General features: G+C 43.5%; 2 protein-coding genes across 2 annotated transcripts in view; one reads left to right on the top strand and one right to left on the bottom strand.

Moving 5' to 3' along the window:
- Positions 1–9170, top strand: rtkn2 (rhotekin 2). The gene is made up of 12 exons (XM_035171953.2): positions 1–177; positions 1715–1914; positions 2150–2208; positions 2330–2383; positions 2491–2608; positions 2918–3118; positions 3809–3903; positions 4374–4480; positions 4575–4706; positions 5228–5396; positions 5629–5736; positions 5972–9170. Exons 1-12 carry the CDS (start codon positions 43–45, stop codon positions 6676–6678), a joined length of 2085 nt encoding a protein of 694 aa, XP_035027844.2. The 5' UTR covers positions 1–42; the 3' UTR covers positions 6679–9170.
- A 413-nt stretch (positions 9171–9583) lies between these two features.
- The window catches only part of arid5b (AT-rich interaction domain 5B), a 78935-nt gene continuing 66825 nt past the window's right edge, over positions 9584–21693 (bottom strand). The window contains exons 9-10 of the mRNA XM_035171952.2: positions 14315–14525; positions 9584–13830 (exon numbers count right to left, since the gene is read on the bottom strand). Of these exons, the coding sequence (XP_035027843.2) occupies positions 11824–13830; positions 14315–14525 (2218 nt within the window). The 3' untranslated portion in view covers positions 9584–11823. The remainder of the gene's footprint in view (positions 13831–14314; positions 14526–21693) is intronic.

Raw genomic sequence — 21693 nt, 5'->3', positions numbered from 1 at the left:
GCCGGGCGGTGCGGTTGTTGGTTGTTGGCTGTGGAGGAAAAGATGGATACGCAGCGGGACGTTCGAACTTCCAAACGAAACGGCGGCGCCTGGTCGCTGCTGTCGGCCGGTTCCTCCATGGCCATGGAGGTGAAACGCAAGAAGATCCGGCAGAGCTCGTTATTCCTCCAGACAGAGGTGAGTTCCAGAGGAGAGAGAGAGAGAGAGAGAGAGACTGTGTGTGTTTGGTGTTTGGTTTGAATCCCGGTGACAGTTGGACGCCGGAGGGTCCGAAGTCCAACCCACGACAACAAGCGAACACGCGGTTCCTCTTCCTTTACACAGCTGCAGCTACATAAAGCTCGTTCTTCACTTTGATTTAAAACAACTAAACAAACTTTCCTCGCGTCTGTTTTAAACTATGCTCTCAAATCTGATCAAACACACACGCTGGTTTCCAGTTGAACCAGTAGTCCCCAGGGGGCGTGAGTTCTCCCATTCATCTACTTCTCCCTGCATTGTTTCTGAGCATGTGGAGAAATGATGATCTCGTCTTTTTTGCTCCAACTAATGTGTTTTCAGGCCAAAAGCACGAGACGATGCCCGAGTCTCCTGAACGACCCCGTGCACATAGCGGAGGATTTGAACTTGTTGTACATACGACAGATTTCTAAGAAGTTACAGGTGCATACGATGGTTTATAATATGGAGAATGATGATGTTTGTTATTCTGTATTTAAGTATAAATATAAATAGATGCATAAGGAAGTAAACAAACATATATAGAACTTGAAAATAATAAAGAAAACACTTAAAACATAAACATATTTCGTGCATTGTTTATTCTGTGAAATAAAACTATTAATATCAGCAAAAAATGATACAGATATATCAGCCAATTTTTATCGGCCAGTCGATAAATCAGTCGACCTCTAGATGTTTGTATTCTTAAGACAACTGCACATGTATCTCTGAAGTTTAGTTGACGATTACGTCCAAAATCTATTTTTCATACCAAAATTGAACAATGCGATAGTTTGATTTTAGCAGAGTGAGTTTTCAAATCAGATAATATTCAACATCCTCCTTCTCCATTCAAACCACAAATTGTTAGTTAGAGCTGCCCTGACTCATTTGTTCCTGCAACCGCCGACTCATTCTTTGCACCATGCCATTCATTCATTTCTATTTTCTGTAATTTATTGTGATTAACATTAGATTTTCTACTTAGTGTCATTTTACATGCATGTCAAATGTTAGTTGGTCAATATCAAACCAGCCGATCCACTTCTGGATTCATAATTTCTTCTCACACTCACACAAAAAGTTGCTCTTGAATAATGAAGTTTGCTTCACAGGCCGCACATTTTCAAACATCCACCCAGAGCTGCAACAATTCATTGATTTGTTGAAAAGTAACTGTCAAATGATTTGATAATGGATTATTTGGTAGTTTTTATGCAAAAATAAAAATTTGTGTGCATTATTTGCTGACTTGACAAAGTGATGTAACGCCTCTGATTATACAAAAAGAAAACTTTTGAGGACAACTTCTCTCACCCTAACTGCATTTTAGCAAAATTAATATGTTCATTTTTTAACTCATCATGTCCATCTCATCCCATTCTGTTATTGCATATTCTCTGACAGTTCCAAACATCACTGGAATCTGCCATTCTAAATTAATTTTCATTTCACTTTGACATTTCTTCTCTGTATTTTTATCTCCACGAAGAACAATAACTTACAAGAAAAGCTGGACTTCGAGGTGCGGATGCGTGAAGGGGCCTATAAGCTGCTGCTGGCCTGCAGCAAGAGAGAGCAGGTTCTTAACGCCTCCAAGAACCTACTGACCTGCAACGCCAGGATCAAGGCTTATTTCACTCAGCTGCAGAAGAAAAAAGAGGAGCAAGACATGATGGGAGCAGTCAGGGGGTAAGGACCCGGGCGCTCACCAGAGCCTGACTGATTCATTAGTTGGATGACCATGTTTAGATTTTCTTTCTTTTAAGAAACTTTGAAGAGTAAAGCGAAACAGAAATAAAAAACTAAGCCTGTGTTTTGGAAGCAGGTTTAAAGTCGAAGTTCGGTTTTGTTGCGGTAAAGTCAGTATATTATTGAAACACAGATTCAAATCAGTTATAATGATGAATATGATTTTTTATTTCAGACTTTCCGATCCAGTCTCAGATGACCGTGTGCCCTGTAGCGGCACAATTGCAATGTCTGGTATGATTGCAACCCCTTAATCTGTGTTTTATTTTTTACAAAATTGATATAGAGCCTTATATACATCAAGTTTTTATAGTGTTGCTTTGCTAATAAATATTTCTCCTCTTTCTTGACGTAGGGCTGCGTATTCCCCTCATGTGGAGCGATTCACATCACTTTAACAACAGAGGGAGTAAGTTTGTCCTCGTTATGTTTCCATTCATGCCTTTTGGTTTTACTTTGCCTCGTGTGGTTTTGTGGACACCTGCTGTTCTACCACGTACTGTGCTCCCTCACCAGGCTCTCGTCGAGTGGCCTTGTTCTGTGTGATGCAGATCGGCTCCGAGGTGTTTGACACAGATATGGTGGTGGTGGACAGATCCGTCACTGACGTCTGCTTTGAGGGAGTCACCATCTTGTAAGTGATCTTTGTCAAACATACAACTTACTTTTGTGAAGTCTGTTCTACAGAGGTGAAAAAAACTTGTAAATTGTAGACTTATACTAATAATATGTGAATCCTATATGAATATCAGAGTATGTATTTGGATTGTTCCTTCAAACACTGACACGTCTATTGTTAGGGTTGTCACTGATCATCTTTTTCTGTTCAATGTGTTGTTTATGCCTCTTTATTCCTGTGTATTTATTTATCTAATTTCTTTATGTTGATGTTTATGTTTATCCTCTTTGCTGAAACTGAAATGTGTCTTCGCTCTCGCCACAGTAGAGAAGCAGTTCCTCAGTTTGAGCTGAAGGTGGAGCTGTGGAGTTGTGCCCTGGAGGAAGAGCTCACGATGGTGAACACGCCAAAGAAGTTTGCCAAGAAGCTCCGTAACTCCTTTGGAAAAACTGCTGGGAAGAAGCTCTGCCCCCTGCTGGAGTCTCCGGACCCTGACACCTTCCTGCAGCACAACCCCATACCCTCGTGAGTATTCTGTTTCCCCATAAAATGCACAGACTCTTTGCTCTCTGTTTAGTTGGGAACTCATTTGATTCTGACTTGTTACTGGAGTAGAGGGTGTAGTAGCTGCAGGCTCACTTAACAGGCTGGTAAATAAATCTCATTGGGTGAGGAGTGAAATCAGGGCTTAACAATAATTAAGCAACAGTTTAAAGTTTTATGGGGGAATGCTTCCATCTGTGTTTTATTTGTGTCTGACGGGGGAAAATTGTACTTTGTTGAGAACATTTAGTCTAGTAATCTGTGAAAAATGTGGTAAGTGACACATACCACATGTTCTGTGGGAGGAAAACATTGTAATCAATAGGTATTTGAATGAGGAGAGAATTCATAAAAAATCTAAAAGATGTATATTCAGACTTCAAGGCTTGAATATCAGTGTATCTTTATTATTTCATAGTTAAGATTCGAGTTGAGCGTTAATCTTTTATGTTTAAGCCCGGGAAGCCGAGAGATGACAAGAAGTCAATGCAGTAAACTTGAAAGAATGTCTTTCTTTGTTTGTGTCTGTGTGTGTGTGTGTGTGTGTGTGTGTGTGTGTGTGTGTGTGTGTGTGTGTGTGTGTGTGTGTGTGTGTGTGTGTGTGTGTGTGTGTGTGTGTGTGTGTGTGTGTGTGTGTGTGTGTGTCTGTGTGTGTGTGTGTACCTGTACCAGAGGAGCCAAGTACAGCCTGCTGGCCCACACCACTCTGCGTCTGCCCGAGGCTGAAGGCAGCTTCCAGTCTCACTCCCTCATTGTCCTCCAAGACGGTAAGAGACAAAGGCGTAGAAATTTAATATGTGGGGATTTGAAGGGATTATGCTTTTTAGCTCCTGGTTCAATTGAGCACTGGGGTAATAATACAATATTTTCACACCATTAAAATGGAAAGCTAAATTAAACAAAATATGTTACGATTGAAGTCGAGCTTGGATGACTTTTGTGTGAGTGATTAAAGGGATAAGACAGTTGCTCATTTTTATTCAGCGCTAATTTCCGAGGTATGAACAGTGAATCATTGGTGATCAGGTCCACAGACTTAAAAATCATTATTCTTGCTACCTCCACTTGTCACAGGAAGTTGCTTAATGGCTATTGTGGGTATTTGACATTTAAATGCATGCCTTTTTTATAATGCGGGGCAAAAAGAGATTTGGATTTATCTTCTCACCACAATAACATTATTTTTAAGTACCTTTTAATGTATGTTTATTTTCTATATGTTTGGGTTTTATTGCAGCTGAGTGGTCCTCGTGGCTCCCACTGTACGGCAACCTGTGCTGCCGGTTGGTGGCCCAGCCTACCTGTATGACACAGACCATGATGAAGGGCTACCTGAGTCAGAAGGTGCGTCAACTGCTGTTATCGTAAGCATCAGCTCTAAAGCTGGTTCCAAGGTTAAATACTCACGTTCTATTGTTTCTTTCCCGGCAATTTCCAGCAAAGTGTGGGGGGATTGAACCGCTGCTGCAGTCTGTACTGCGTCCTGAGCGCTGGCTGTTTGTCCTGCTACTTCACCCCCGAGGAAATTGACGCTAAGGTTCATCCCACGCTCAACATAGCCATCAATAGGGTGAGACAAAGTCGCGAAAACTTTCTGACTTTCAAATTCCACAGTCATATTTCCTGCTCTATTATTATGTTAATGCATCAACCCAGTAGCAACTGAAGGACGCCACATATTAGAGATTCTTAAAACCGTTCGAAGTGGATTTTAAGAATTTGTAACATTCAAATCATTACAGTGCTGGAATAAGTTACACATACATGTCTGTCCTTAGCTTTTAGAAAAATAAAGGCAGAAAAGGAAGATATTAAAATCTGAAAAAAATACTTGTCTCTTTAAACTTTGAATTTAATAAAAACTGATTGAAATCTCAGCTCAGAGCTTAACATTTGGGAAGAACCAAATTATAAACTGGCGCTGTACTCACTGAGACCCTTCTTGCATCTCTGGCATATTGCTGCTGACTTAATGTTTTTTCTGCCGTATCAGCGATGTACCTTGTTCTGCAATATCTCACATGTAGCCCTCATTTGTATTCTGGGGTAGAAAATCTCACCAATTGAAAGTTGTTTGTGTCGTTTCTACAGGACACAAGGATCCGTGTGATGGAGAAGGAGTCGGCAGGCAAAAGATCCAGGAGTATGTCTGTCATCAACCCTTCACCAGAGGGATATGAGACCGTCGTCTTTACCACTGAGACCAGGGAGGAACTGGACGACTGGCTGGACGCCCTCCACCAGCACCTCTATGACCAGGGTGAGTGGGATTTTGTGTAAACATGCAGCAGATGGGTTTGCATGCATATAATACTGTAGGATTTTTTTTCTATGTGTGTGTATTTGAGAGTGTTTAAAGAGAAGGTGCGGTGTGAAGAGCATTCTGGACTGGAACGGTGACTGCACATATATTTAGCTAAACTCTGCTTAGCGCGAACAGACACTAGAGCTTTTTATCTCTGCCTCTCATGCCTGTCCTTGTTTACAATCAGGCCAGTGGCTGCACTGCTGTGACCGGCTAATGAAGATCGAGGTCGCGTCACCACGGAAACCATCACTCTTCCTCACCAAGCAGGCGGACTCTGTTTACAACGACCTCAGTGAGTAGAGTAATTGGAACGAGTGGATGAAGGGACTTAGATGAAGGTTGATAATTCACTGCTCGAAGGATTTTTTCGTTTTGCGAGTTATTCATGTATCTATTTTACATACTGATTAGAATATGGGAACATGTGCTTATGTGTCACTGTGGTATTTTATTAAATTATTTTTGTAATACATCAAGCCTGGAAAAGCCGACTGTGTTTTAATATTTGTTCATTTTGTTTCTCGCAGGTATAAATTCCCCTGGCAAGTTTGAGAGCATCACAGATATTATCCACAACAAGATCGAGGAGACAGATGGTCACTATCTGATTGGTCATGAGGAGGAGACAGATGTCCCAAACTGGTCCACTCTGTTCAATGGATCTAATTCAGTGGTAGTGCAGAAGAGTATTCTGTCCCAGAGCAAAACCTCCACCCCCTGTTCAAGCCCAAACCACAACTCCAGCACTACACCCATCAGCAACAAGAAGCGGCGTGCCCCGCCCCCTCCTCCTGACAGGGAGCCGTATGCTCCTCCCGCCCGTCCTACCAGACCTCCCCTTCCTGCCCCTCTTCATCATCCTCATCCTCCTCCTTCATACCAGGAGAAGGAGAACTCCACCACTTACGCCTCTCAGCCGGCCACGAGATCCAAAACTGGCAGACCATCCCTGGACGCCAAGTTTTCTGCCATCATCCAGCAGCTCCAACGGAACAATGCAGGAGGAGCCGGGGCCCTCAGCCGGAAAAACGCTCCACTGGGTGTCCTCGATATTCAACCGCAAGGCCAGCCTCAGGGCCCCAGCCAGCAGCTGGAGTACCAGAGCCTCCACAGCCAGACCCCTGAAACCACAGCTGAGCCCGGTTTCGTCAGAGCCAGTCACGGCCCCGCTCCTGCACCGAGGGGCAAACTGAGGAAGTCCTTCAGAGAGAGGATGAACCTTAAACCCTTGTGACAGTGACCTCCGACCAAATCCGGATTTAACCGACTAGCGCTACCTTACAACTAATACACATATCTATAACAACTAACTGTTGTTAGTTCTTCAAATGAGCTGGGGAACATTGGAGAAATGGGATATCTGGATATATTTGACTGGAACTTTATAGGGATACTGTGATGATATTATGGGCATTACTATTTGTGCATTACTTAAATACTAACAGAATACTTGATCATTTTGGGGAATATGCTTATCGCCTTTATTGCCACGAGTTTTCAAAGTTGATCAAAACCAAACTGTACACTAAATATAAAGCTGGAGCCACGAGATGGAGAGCTTGACTTAGCATAACAATCAGATAGAGCTGATATAAAAATCACCTCCAAAGCTCACAAATTAACATGTTATATCTTGTTTATTTAATCTGTATTGAAAAAGGACCAAGTTACAGTTTTGTGGGAGATTAAGTGCCAGACTCTCTCTTGGCTGAGAGCGGTTCAGCCTTGTCATCACCAGAAAACTCAAACTGTCTAACATTCCAGCAAGTCACTGTTTTCTGCCAAGAACAGTATTGTATATAAATGCCTTAAAACCACAGCTGATAATTTGAACACTTTTGTTTTTTGTAAAGATTAAACCAACAAGATATCACTTGTTAAACACTGAGCTTTAGAGGTGCTGGAAGGTGGTTTGGTTACTTTTGAAGGTCTTTGTGCTAAAGTAAGCGTTCCAGCTTCATTTTGAGCAGATGCATATCAGAGGGGATCAGCTTATTTCTCAAAATGTCAAACTACTGCTATAACCTAAAGGGAGGGGGAGTGACGTCCCCACCACGTCCATCACGACAACACAAATCCCAGTTGACGCCTCATATCGCAATATCGATATTGTAGCGATACAGCTCCACTCTCTGTTTATACACTTTCTCATGTGCAGCTTAACCACACAGATAAAATTGGAAGCCGTATGTTGGCTTGAGCACCGGCATCATCAATCCCACTAAAATGGGAAAGGCTTATTTCTCAGCTCTGCCACTGGAACACGGGCCCAAGAAAGAGTCTTTGCAAAAGCACTCAAATTGGAATTGATCCACTGGCCAACTGTGGAGGAGTCATTCCTTTTGGAACTATTGACTTATTCCACTTACTGTGACGACTTTATGACCACTATAGCCCATTTCAAGGGAACAGGATTTTAGGAGCAATTGCGAGCACTAATGTGACTTCTCCATTTCCCAGCGGTCTTAATAATGGAGTGACCTTGGTTTTCTGTAGCCACACAGTGTGTCCAACGTAATTTAACACCGCAGCCCAAAAAATGCTCTGAACTTAATTGAGCAAATGAGTATTTTTGAGTGGCTGAAATAACGAACGCCCTTGTGTCTTTTTTACATATCCCAAACTGCCTGCCACTAAATATTTGAACCACTTAAATTATCATGTGTTGAAGAATTGGCTTCATAATTAAATGCAGTGTACAAAACATTCGCTTTAGCTAGTTTCTCTTGAAATTGCCTGGGCAGATAAAGCAGCGTGATGAATGCTACAGTCCAATTTTTTTTTTCTTTTTATCTCACCCTTGAAATTCTGTTTAATCAAAAGGGAGAGATGCAAATCTGGGGAGAGGCAGATTACAGGAGGATTTAGTTTAAGCCTTGAAAGAATAGAGAATGGATTGTACAAAGGGGGACGCAGCTCAATATTAGAGGTGCATTTAAATGTCTCCTGTGCTTGGTTAAATTAGTCACTTTGATGCTAAATTCTTTATAACTGGAAAAATCAAGGGGAAAATTGCAGATAAATCCTCACAGCTTTTGTTTTTTACTGATGCGGTTATAGCTGAAATCATCACAACAATAATATTAACCTGCATCTCAGCTTTGCATTTACTTAGAATAAAGCCAGAGGAAAAACAATACATTTCATGTCGGTATATAACTGACTCTTACTGTGAAAACGTACATTTACCTGTGTAGCCCTCATTAACACCAGCGATGGAAAAGTTTCTCCTCTTGACATCGGGGTCGAGGGAGAGCAGGTGATCTAATGAGAAGTAAAACGTACAACTGCTTTGTGATTTAACAAGGTCGGAACATTCTCACTTTAATCCTTAGCTAAACTAATGAGCCAAATTTATGTTTTAAAAGTCTTTTCATTTCTTAATTACACAACAGCAATATCAACAGTAGCAGCCATTAGCATTGTTTATGTTCTACAATTCCTTCTTTATAGGATAATAGTTCCCTGTCATCTCAATTTGACTTTTAAGCACATTAATTATTTAGACTTTAAGTGGATCGGTTCTTATGTACTAGAGAAGCAGTGATGTATATTAACCTTGTCTCTTTTGCAGTATAATTTGTGACTAGTGCAATGTTAAGTACTGTAGTTATTTTTCCTTCCTCTAAAGGTGCAACTTCTCTTCTCTCTGTTCACACTTGTCTCGGAACCTAACTGTATTTTTCTTAAATATTGCTGATCTGCAATAAAACAGCCGACATTCTACCCCTGGTGAGGCTGCTTTATTTTTGCTGAGCTTGGAAGTATTACTGAATATTTTTCATGCTAAAGGTTTACCAAGGGGTGGCAATAAAAGTCAAAGCATTGCTTTTATTGCAGCCCAACACACGTCCCATAGAGATACAGGCACTAGCACATTTTTTTTCCCGGACTGCAGCAAATACTGGAGAGGCTTCTCTGGCTTTGAGCCCAGAAGTGGCCTGTTGTGAAGATTAAGGCAGATGGAATCTCATAGCCAGATAATGGTATTACAATAATAAAACCCCATTCACACTGCATTTACTCTGAAAAAAAAGAACATTACATTGCTGTTAGTACACTGGCATTAAATATCAGTTTATTCAGCCCTTGCTCTTTATCTGCAGTTCATTTAAAGAACACAGCCGAGGAAACGTGCATAGATAGTAAAATATTTTAATTAAATATACAGGAGGTCATATACAAAATGTCTATTTTTTCTTTTGCTCGCCAGCTGGGTGATTGGTAAACAGATGGCTACTGTATCAAAAACACTTTCAGGATGCACATTAATGGAAACAACATGGAGGAAAGAAAAGTGAAACGACAACAAATAAAAAAAACAAAATAAAAAATAAAAGAGTATCCTAATTCTTAAACTGTAGTGTTGGTTTAAATCTAACATGATCACGGTGACCTTGAAACAGAGCAAACAAGGACACAGCTAGATTGTGTAACCGACTTTTATACTGTTTTTTTAATACTATTTACAGATTATAACAGTTTATATGATAACAACCACGCGATATTATCTACAGTGCTATTTACACAGAAAATAAGACGAGAGAGGGGTTGTTGTGAATTGATCCCGCATGAATGTTCTGTACAGGAGCCGGCGCTGACGCCAGTTCTACCTACACACAGCAATGTACAGTACTTAATCAGAAATGAATGTCTTTAAGTATTCAGTAAAACTTTACACATCCACATTTACAGCTTCTTTTTTTCCCCCGCTTCCTTTGAAACTCCAGACATGTTCACTGTGGATTTTCGACTATCCTGGATTGCAATAATAGTGGTTGTAAAAAGCCAGAGCAGGTGTCGTCTTGCTGCCCCAGGCGATGGAGCGCGGGAGGCATACTTTATGGAGTCTGGTACCTTTTCAGAGAACACATACAGCACACATGCCCTGTGGATGCCTGACATGTGTCAATAGTAACTATGGGAAAATCTTTTCAGGTTCTTTCTATAATTGGCTACCTGGCGCAGTTAAGCGAAGTGAATAGATTCATTTGAAAGCACAAAAACTAACCATTAGGTTAATGCATACCTATAAATTCTGTGCCAGACCAATCAAGTCTGGTGTCTGATAGTCACGTGTGCCATATAGTTTCTGTATGAACGTCTGTGTGCTGCGTTTCAGACGAGAGCGACAGTATTATTTATATTCCTACCCTGCTACAGAAGATAAACCTTAACAACTGTAGTGCTAACTCTAATCCAAGACTGCGAAAGGCACAGATATTTGCAAAGCAATAATATCCTAAGTGACAACATTCCCGTTAAATCATACAGCGAGTCTTTTTTAGCACGTTGAGCTTGTTCGCACAGGGGTGGGGGGGGGAAGGGTTTTTTTCAAGTCAAGAACAAAAAAGATGAAATGCTGATTTTCTTGTGGTGAGCATTCCACAGCAGATGGCTGCATCATTATGCTGGTCCTACAGACACAAACAGGCTGCTACACTCTACTCATCACAGGCGTTTTGGGGGTCAAACTACTTTCCCTTAAGAAAGTAAGAATTAAAATGGCTTTTCATTAACGAACAAAAAATAAAACATTCGTGATTTGTCACCAGATCCGACACGACGACTGCTTCTGCTGCATCGGAACTGAAATAGATAACGAATAATAACCTGAACTGTGTAAAAAAAAAACAAAAGCGTATACAGTACATCTGTCATACACAGCACCTCTGAATGTTAAGATGAATCTATCTCGTGTTGCGCAGCGCTGCAGTGACTTTTAACGTCTATTCCTAAGGATTCCAGGTGGATTTTACTGTGGCACAAAGAGGCAACAGCTTTCAGCGTGGAGACATGTAAACAGATACAACACCACAGGCTGCCTAAAGTGTAGTAATGCGTCAAACAGCTGTCGCACATTGTTTTCGCGAGGGTGAACCCACCCCGAGTTATATAAAGAATTTCATTTACGTCGTCATGTTACTTGTAGTGTTTGTAAGCAACAAAGTTTAGCCCTCAGACGCAGTAAACAAATGGCTTTTCTCTGTTGCCCTCCACTTCTCACACATCCAGAGCAACGACCTGACTCACGGTGACTTCGAGTGACGAACTGATTTGTGGGCACATACACATGAGCATTGTGCAAATAAGGATACAACAACAAAAAACAGATACAGTAAGTGGTGATAAAAAAAACAAAGTAACGAACAGTGCAACGTATATAAACAAATGCATATACAAATAAAAAAAGGAAATGGAATAGTCAGTCTGCCCGACTGACGAGTGTATCCGTCTGTTATCAGCCAAAGTTTATAATCAGTGTTTTCCTTCGGCTGAGCCACAATCCCCGAGCAAAGAGACAGACAGACAAAAACAAGCTGAAAAAGTTTCTACGGAGAAGGAAGGAGAGAGAAAAACTCTCCCCCCCCCCTCTCCCTCACAGTCTGGTGCTGGGGTGTACCGAGGACAGCTGAGGTGGTGCTAGGGTGGAGAGGGGGTACAGGTGGTGCAACAGGTCCCCGTACAGTGCTGCACCACCCGGGTGCCGGTAGAAGTGGTGCGGGCTGGGGCTGGAGGCCAACAGCTGCCTGTGGAGCATCATGGGGTGGAAGGCTAACGAGGGCATGAGGGGAGAGACGGCCGACTGGCTCTTCAGGTACTGCAGGCCCGGGTGATGCTGGAGCCCGTCCTGCGTTCCCTGTGACACCAGGCTGCCGTGCGGGTACAGGCCGCCGTAGATGTGTGCGGCAAGGCCTGGGGGGAAGGCGGTCGCCAGGTGGCCCTCGGGGAGATGGTTGTTGAGGTGAACAGCGTGGGCTGGCTCAGCTGGTTTCAGCTCCTCTGGGTCACTGCGTCGGATTGAGCAGGCGGGGTGGATTGGCGTCACCACTCGGACTTTCCTCTCTGGGACTTCCTCGTTATCGGGCTCCGCTAGGCTCCGCTTGCTGGGTCGAATGGAGATGGTGAGGGGCGAATCGCTCGAGGATTTGGGGCTGGGGAATGGCTGCGACGACTCTGCTGAGCTCTGTTTGGGAGAAGAGATTGTCATAGGGGGAACCCTGCAGGCCTTAGGGTGGGAGTCCAACCCCTGGTGCATGATAGGATACGGTAGGCTGCAGAAGGAGGGCTTGGAGAAGGAGGACAACCTCTGAGAGAGAGGTTTAGAAATTGTGAAGTCTCTGGGCTCATCGTCAGCCTCTCTACTATCCCCATGTGTTTGTGTCCTGTCACTGTAGTGAGACCTGTAGGCCAGGCCCTCTTGCTCCAGGGCGCCACAGACGAAGCCCTGGCCTCCTTCCCGCTCCCTGGTGTAGTGCTCTCTCCGCTCTCCGTTGGCAAAGCTGACCATCCTCTCCTGGCTCAGACAGTTCTCAGTCTGCCTGTACAGACTGTGGAGGTGAGGGGAGGAGTAGCAGTCGCCTACGTAGCTCCGTGCCTGAGCGGCTGGGCTTTGGAGTAGCTTCTCCCCGGACTCCACGCTGTCCTGGGCATGGGTTCGGGGGAGATAGGGCTGCCACGGCGGAGTGACTTGAGGCTGAAGGTGATGGCTCGTCCGACAGCTGAATGTCTCTGAAAGCTCCCCGACAGCGCTCCTGTCTGACGCGGCTTGTTGTTGGGGCTTGCTGCTCTGGGCGTGCTGAATGACCGATGGCCTGAATATGGGCGCTACCTCCGATATGGCGTCTGACACGCACCCGTGCCGCTGTCCTACCACCTCCTCCTCAACCTTCCTCTTCTCCTTGTCCCGGTCTGCCACTGGTATGACAGGGAGCGAGGACGCAACTGTTGGAGGCTGAAGAGAAGGAGACGTAAAGGAGAAGGGGTTGGACTCGCACACTTGGGAAAGGAGCTTCTTTTTAGCCAAAGGCGACATGACCCCCTGACTGGCTTTGCAGTAGGCAGCCGTCTGTGCAGGGCTTTGGGAAGACTCCTTCTTATTGACCCCATAGTCTTCTTTCTCTGGGAAGGAGTCTGTGCTCAAGTCTATACACTGTCTGTCCGCCTGCTTACACATGGGCAACACCTTCCCCACTCTCCCACCGTGACTCTCTATAGAGTCTTTGACCCTGGAGGAGGACTCGGGCAGAGCAACGTGTCCAGCTGATTTGTTCTGATCCCAGCAGTGAGGCAGGTACGGGGTTTTAGGAATGAAATGCCCTTCAGTTTGCTGTTCACAGGTCAGTTTTGCTTGCAGGGCCTCAGTGATTTGCCTCCATTCAGGATGGGGACCAGGCCCCAAGTGGAGGGGAAGGCTAGGGTGCGGTGCTCTGCAGTCTGGCTCTTTGGGGCAAAGTGATGATGGCTGCTCCACTGCCAGAGACTCCTCTTTCTTCAGAGTGACATGTAACTCCTCCTCCTCGATTAGAATCGGCTCATCTCTCAGAGATGACTCCTGTTTTACGGCTGCGGACAGTTCCTGATCCTCCTCTTTCTCATCCGAGTCCTGTGTGCAGAAAAATACAGGTTACCACCACCTCAATATGTTACTATTATTCTGCTATTTGGAAAAACCCGACAAGAATTCAAGACAGAGGGTGAAGGACTTATGACGCCGTTCAGACCTGATACTAACATCCGTCCTGAGTGATCCAGTCAGATTGTTTTACTCTTCTCCGTGTCCATACGTCGATTAATTTGTAGCCATCACCACAATATCAACATTGATCAACACATAATGATACGTTTCTTTCTTCATAGCTGCACACATTCATTCACTTAGTCCCCCCGCTCTTTGTAATTGGACACGTCAACAACATAATTCGGTCTGTGCGAACACAAATGACAAGTGTTCATTTGAATGTAAGGAGACAGATTGAGGATGCATTTGGATCTCTAAGGACTGACATTAATACCAGGCGGGGCCTATGAGAGAGCACAGAGAGATGAATCCCGATGAGGCAACAGTTGTTCAGACGCCTCTGACTGACCTGTGATTGTTCTTGGCTGTTCACCGTCTCCCCTCTGTCCTTTCTACTCCCCAGCTTGGGATTGCTGGAGCCTTTCAATTTCTTGGCCCCCACTGCTTTGGCTTTGGGTCCCGAGGCCTTCTCTTGGCTGACCTCCTGCTTCCTGGGCTTGGCCAAGGGGAGGGGCTTGTCCTGCTCGCCGTTAATCTCCCTCTCGTAAGGGAGGAGGAGCCTGAGGAAGAATGCAGGCACAGCAATGCAGGTGAGTCTGTGCCGTGGTCATGTCACGTCATGCTCATAAGGAACTGTTAAAATATTATACATCACACAAACAAAAGGAAGTAATTTAGATTGAAAAATAACAAAAACTCCACATGTGGACATGTTAACATGGAGGGAAAGCACCTTACATTTTTTCTACCACAGTTTAATTGAGAGTAATAATAAACCACACAAGGAGCATGTTTTGTTGTTGAATAGAAAGAAACAGAATGAGCTGCAGCTTTGCCACAGGCACACAGTGTAACCAATACAGTGCTTTAAAAACCTCCTCCTTTTAATACCTGGCAAGCATTAACAATCCTGTTGTAATTAAACCAGGTTAGGGGAAATCCAGTTTCAGATGAGTGCCAGAGTGTGTGTGTGTGTGTGTGTGTGTGTGTGTGTGTGTGTGTGTGTGTGTGTGTGTGTGTGTGTGTGTGTGTGTGTGTGTGTGTGCGTGAGTGAGAGAGAATGTGAATAACCAGTTATCTCCTGCTGAGACGGATCACATTTGGTATTAGTTTAACCTTGAGAAAAGTGTGTGTGTGTGTGACTAACGTGCGGGAATGAGAAGGAGGAACAATGTCTGGAAGAAGTGAAACTGTTTAAATGAACTTCATACAATGTGAAATCTAATTTAATAAACTAATATGAACAGGACAGAAGATCTTACAGTGGTAACAGTAATAAAGTGTTTGAGCTGTAACACCACAGCTCCAGTTTTTAACACGCTGCCAGGATATCGCTGCTTACGCTCCAACTTAATTAAGTCCATACTAAGTGACAAAGAACGTTCTGCAGAAAAACCATTCAACTATTTTTGACTTCTGTTATTTCTCCCCTGAATCCTTCCCAAGTCAATTTTCCGTATCTGATGTCATAACTAATGGGAGCATTAAGATCTGGATAGCATAACAATACCCATGTGTAAAATAATGACATGAAGAAACCAGCAGGGGAAACTTTTAGACTTTTATTGCTCAGAAAAAGAAAATGGAAATTGGCATTAGACCAGAAACAAGAAACGTTGTGGAAGAGGAAACCGAGACAACTGAAAAACTACAACGCTCTAAACTTCAATAAGCTCCTCTGAAAATCTCTCCAGCTCCTCTGTCAGGTTTTCTACAATAACAATCCATAAAAGCCAGGCAGAAACATGACTTTCTCAGTCAGGAGAGAAAATAAGGTCTTCTCGTGTAACGACAAGAGATGGTTGCACTATTCCTTTTAAGGGACATGGCGGTAAAACAAACAATGAATCAAGAGCTGTTTCGCCTCCTCTTCAAAAGGAAGAAAGAAAAAAAAAAAAAGCCTCGGAGAGTTCAAGAGGCTCTGTGGGATTTTTTGTTATTTTTCCTCTGAACAAAAACGCTGGCAGGGAAAGCGGTGAAACTACATTTCATACAGCTGGTCTGGCACCAGGCCCCAGGCCAAGAAAGGAAATGTACTATTAAATGTGACTTATTGGAAAGACGGAGAGCAAAGGGGTTGTGAAAGAGAAGAGGGGCGGGTGGGAGAGCGAAAAAGGAAAAAGAAAAACAGAGGGAGCGAGAGAGAGGGGATAATGACATGTTAATGAAGAGCACAAATGACTCGGAATGAAGAGAAACACGCAGTCGTTTTAAACTTCAACATGGCAGCAGAGGAATTCATTAGAAATAGGGACCTGGTTCTCAGGCTGTCAATAATTACATGAAATATTTCACCATTAGAAATAAAAAAACCCCAACTAAATATGTATTCAACATGTAACCGACTTTACTATTAGTGATCAAAGAGCTAGAAAAGTGGCACATACACTTTATAGCAGGGTGCAGTGTTGACTGTGTGAGTGATCTGTGGGAAAGCGATGGCTGCCTTGGCCTGGGTCAACTTTATGGAATGTCAATATGGGGTGGGGGGGAGTCGGATAATGTAAGAGCTGAGCCCGGGAAATTACTGGAGCCTTAAATAGTTCCAAATGGAAAGGCTCAGATATGCTGTGTCGGCAGGAAACCCTAAAAATCTGTCTCAGGAAGTTCCCTGCATTGTCACAATTATTTGCGTTGTTACGTTTAATTAACACAAGAAGACCTAACAAAAAAAAAATAAACCTGCAGGCTCTTCAATGCCATGATTAATTCTTTCTGCGCCATTAAACCTTTTATGCTTTTATGTAAATGTCCCACAAATGGGCTGAATAAGTAAAGAAAGTTCAGGCGACTGGGCGGTCGCTCATTTATCCATTTTTAACTCCACGATAAAGAAGAAAGAAACAGATTCATGATCGTGTAATATAGCACTGACGATACAATACCACTTATATAAGTAGCAATTTCCTCCGAGGAAGAGGTCGAGCTTGGCAGCCACTGCATCGACTGAGAGTGGGCCAGGTGCAGTTAATGACAAATGCCACCAGGGGGCACGTGCTGCACTGAGAGATTCCAGGAAAAGAATTTCATTAAGGCAGGAGAGGCAACATTTTTATGAGGTCAATAAATACTTAACTTCCTCTCATGCCAATTTATCACCCGCCTTTTGTTTAAGCAGCCGTTTTCCATGTTGATAACAAGCCACTAAAATATGCAGCAGAGAGATTAAGCGTTGAAGAGGCAGAGACAGAAGATGCCTCATTTTAATTCAGCTGAAAATGACTGCTTATTATAATCTATCTATCTATCTATCTATTTCTCTCCAAGTCTGTCTATCTCTCTATTTCTCTAAATCTATCACTCTATATCTATCTATCTCTCCATTTCTATCTATCTATCTATCTATCTATCTATCTATCTATCTATCTATCTATCTATCATCTCTCTATCTCTATCTATCTAACTCATTACATACTCATTTACAGTACTTAGTATTTAGGTATGAGCTGAAGTATAGTATATATATATGTGTTTATGATATTTGAACACAACATTTCAAAAATCATTATTGTATTTCATGTATTTCCATACTGTAATAATCATACTACAGTCATTCTGTCGTTGCCTTTGAAATAATACAATGCACACAGAGCACCTCCCCCTCCCCCCCCATAAAACAGACAACTTGGCGAAAACAAGGTGACTTTACCAGCAATGTGCTGCTCTCATCTCGTCTGAGTTTTGTGTTACAGGAACAAGCAGCGTGCTCCAATCCCAGAAATGCCTAAGTCACCAAATCAGTGGAAAAAGCCTGCGGGCTGTTCCATTTCAACAATTTCCCTCCCGTCCATGCTGAAATTAATTTTAGCTGGTGTTGTGTTAAGATCACAAGAGCTGCTTCATGCGTTAAAAAAAAAAAAAAAGGGGAAAAGAAACTATTTAAAGAGCTGGTGGACGAGCCCCGGGGGCTGGAGACAGATTTGTAGGAGAGAAAATGACTTACTTTTACAAGCCTGTGAGGGGAAAGAGAATACTATAAAAACGATAAAAATCAAATCTTTATCACGTCTTAATGCAATGATTAGGCATCATCAGCACGAGGAGAAAACAATCACTGCTGCGGAGAGAGAGAGAGAGAGAGGGGGGGGTGGAGAATGGAGGGAGGGAGAGAGGATGCCAGCGGAGGGATAAACAGACATTGTAGCCGGTCCCTCTGCTTTGGATTCATGCCTCAAAGCCCCTCTTTTGTCTGGAAGCCAAACCACTTGAGGTGACCCTCATTCATGCAGTTAAAACAGGAGGGCAGCGCAGGAATGTATGAAAAACTTAAGTCCTTTGTCAAGTCTGAAAATACCAGATTTAAAATGACCTCTACTGTTCCCCCGGGGTTTGCTCTCATTAGCTGCTGCTGCAAGTGGCAGTCTGTGGTAAACGCTCGCTACAGCAGGTGTGGGCCAAGAGTACCAACTGTTTAAAATACATGTGTACTTATACAACTCGTAACCTTTCCGTCACTTGAGTATTAAATATCCAGCATGTTTACTCTTAAAGTGGAAGGAGATCTCTGCAGGAATTCATTTAATTCGCCGCTAATTTGAACTACTTATTAATCTCAGCAGGCTTGAATGGATTCTCATACAGCTGATTGTCACACGTCGGTGCTGTCGATGGGGGAAGGAAACCTTGGACCCTCTGATTGAATACCGAGCATTAAGAGCTCACTACATATTGTGATTTGTTAAGAATGAGGACTTTTGTCTTGGGGGAAACTTTCTTGCTCTCAGGATTAAAATAGCTGCCTGCTATTCTAGTGTAAAGAACATGAAGCTCTTTGGCAGCGTTCCCACTGAAGCTGGAGTCCACATTCAGCACATGCACAAAGACGTCAGCTGTGGCTTTTTAGGCGTAAAACATGTTGAGACATAGTGTTAAGGAATGCTGACAGGAATTATACAGTGATGGTGTCATACTGCAACTTCTGTCTCTCTGCTCCAAGACTTTATTTATGTATTTTGAAATATTCTATATATTTTGTTAAAACCTGTCCTTGTTTCAGCCACTGGGAATAAAAAGCTCAGGGGGTATATTGAGGTGATACTCCCCTCCCCGTGCAGCTACTCTCAATGCATTCCAATGATACCCTTTAGAGCGAGCATCACTAAAGGCAAGCTGAAGTGTAATGCATTACACCTGATGTGTCTGCAATACAGCAAGGGCAAAGCAGAGGGATGCAAAGTACTGAGCGTCTCACAGAATAAAACACAACAATAAATACAACAAGTCTATCCCCCGTGATGAAATCTGATCTCTATCCTATTATGACTCTCAGTGCGAGGGGGGGGTCTGGCTCGAGATTTACTGATAATTAGGAGCAACAAATGTATTTTTATATCTGGAGAGTGAGCACGCGGAGGAGCATCGACACCGGGAGGGAATGAATAAAAGGCGGAATCAATAAAACATCCCGTCAACTAAAATTGGAACAGGCGTGCATCTGTCTTTAAAGACACACAAATCTGCATGATCTGAGCCGGGGAGGATTTCACAGGGCCTCCGACTCGGCGCGCGACACATCTGGAAAAAAACCCGTCAAAACACTTTAAAAGATGAAATTATTGAAATCCGAAAAAAGAAAAAAAAAAACCTCCGCGCTCCCTGCTATTGCCCAAAACCTCCTAGTTTTTTAAATAGCAAATTATTCTAAATTGCTTCTCTGTTGCCATGGATACCCCCCCCTCCCTCCCTCCTCCTCCTCCTACCCCTCCCGCCCCAATACCAATCCCATTGTGCAATTACATTAGGCTGCCAAGGCACGGTGAGGTATTAAAAATCTGTAAGAGGCAGAAATGAAGGGAGATAGTGAAATGTGATGTTTCTGTAACAAGAGATCACGTAGGAAACCGGGAAGATTAAATATGTAGGAGCTGTTAAAAGGCGCTGACCTGTATAATGAAAGAAACAGCATGAAGTGCAAGGCAGGGAGTGGGTGAGACAGGGAGGGAGAGAGAGGGAGGGAGGGAAGAGGAGAGAGAGAGGGGGGGGGCGCAGAGAAAATGGCACAGCACAGAAGCAAAAGGCAGTCTATTTCAAGGTTATTGATGCCATCTTTTTCATGACCTCATTTTTAATTCAGAGCGCCGGGCCCTGACAGCTAATCTCGGGAAACGGTTTAAATAAATATCATTAAAGCTTCCCCATAGCTGCGGCGGCAGACCTTGGCTTGGACGTTTCTACATTGATTTTCCCCCCTTGCACACTAATGAACGCCGCTCTGTGACTAAACAACAGTAACGTTGGAAATGACAATTAGCCGAGGTTATCTCCCGTTCAATTTCCAGCTATGTAACTCCATTACTACCAGTGATCACTGCCTTCTCCTGGACGACATAAATATAATAATTACGCTGCCGGCGCCGTGTTTCACAATAACATCTCCTAGGAAACCGTTTCGTATGATTTTACCATTAGGGCCGTAAAGGGATAATGTGTATAATTTGAAATGAGAGCTGAATGCTTGCGGATATTCACAGTCTTTAACCCAAATAGCACCGGGAAAAGAACAAGAATATCCACTTAATCTAAAGTAATTATGTCCTGAAATCGTGTTTCCTTTCCTCTTAGTAGTTTGAGACTTTTTTTTTATTTCCCGCTCTACTCCACTTGGGCCCGCTGAGATGAATCAGAAGTGATCCTTCCGAGAGGGGAGAGGAAAACGTACGCAGCGCTGTTCCAGTTTGTACACTGTACATTCTGCGCCGTGAATTATATTTCTGTAGCACATTGACTAATGATTAAAGGTGGAAACAAAGACGCCTCTGGGGAACAAACACACACTTCAGCGAGCCCACAAACAGCCTCATTCATCATGCGGGGAGAATGGCCGTGTTTGCTGAGTTAATACAATGAAGCTAATTGCCCTCCAAGCAGCCCAAACACCAAGGCTCAGCTAAAATTATTCCCCTGAATGGAAACTTGCTCAGCTTCAGCTGATCTCTCTTCCTCTCTCTCTCCCTCTCTCTCACACACACACACACACACACACACACACACACACACACACACACACACACACACACACACACACACATATGCCCCATCACCCCCCCCTCACTCCTACACCTCCTCTCTCTGTCAGCCTGATATTCACTGCAGTGTGTGGATATTATTGCTTTGTATTGATTCAGCATTATTTTCTCTCAGCTGCTTCTCAGTGGCTGGAGAAGGAAAGGCCAGCGCAGCAGCAGTCACACCTCAGAGCTTCCTGCCCTGTTCCGTCCTACCCTGACTTCCATATATACACCATATATATATATAAACATATATATATATATCTTCATACGTCGCTTTTAAGAAGTTCTAGGTAGAGGCCGATAACAAAACAGGGACATATTCTGATTCCCACAACACAATGATATGCATCACCTTGAATATCAGGTGTTGAAAGTCACATCTGTTATAAGTAAAGACGAGTGCAGTGCCTGTTGTAAACGTGCCTGTGTGGAATGGGCCGTTTGTTTGTGGTGATGCCGGTTGCAGCTTTCTTTTCAGAAACGGTCAAAGTGACCTGCAGTGATTGAGCCTCACGGCTGCAGGACTCAGTCCACAGAACCCTGACGCTGCACAAAGCTGCTCACCTGTTTATTCAAAGCTCAGTGGAGCTCGACTCAGTGCACAGAACCCTGAACTGGAAAATCAGTGTTCATGGTGAACCTGCTGCTTTCTTGATCGACAACGTCACTTAGGTTGATGAGGCCGAGAAGTTGCTGCTGCAAGGCGCTGGGTCACCTG

This window comes from Hippoglossus stenolepis, chromosome 12 (genome assembly GCF_022539355.2).
Source record: "Hippoglossus stenolepis isolate QCI-W04-F060 chromosome 12, HSTE1.2, whole genome shotgun sequence".
Taxonomy (NCBI): domain Eukaryota; kingdom Metazoa; phylum Chordata; class Actinopteri; order Pleuronectiformes; family Pleuronectidae; genus Hippoglossus; species Hippoglossus stenolepis.
Note: the sequence above shows the minus strand (reverse complement) of the source record. Positions and strands in the feature narration are given on the sequence as shown.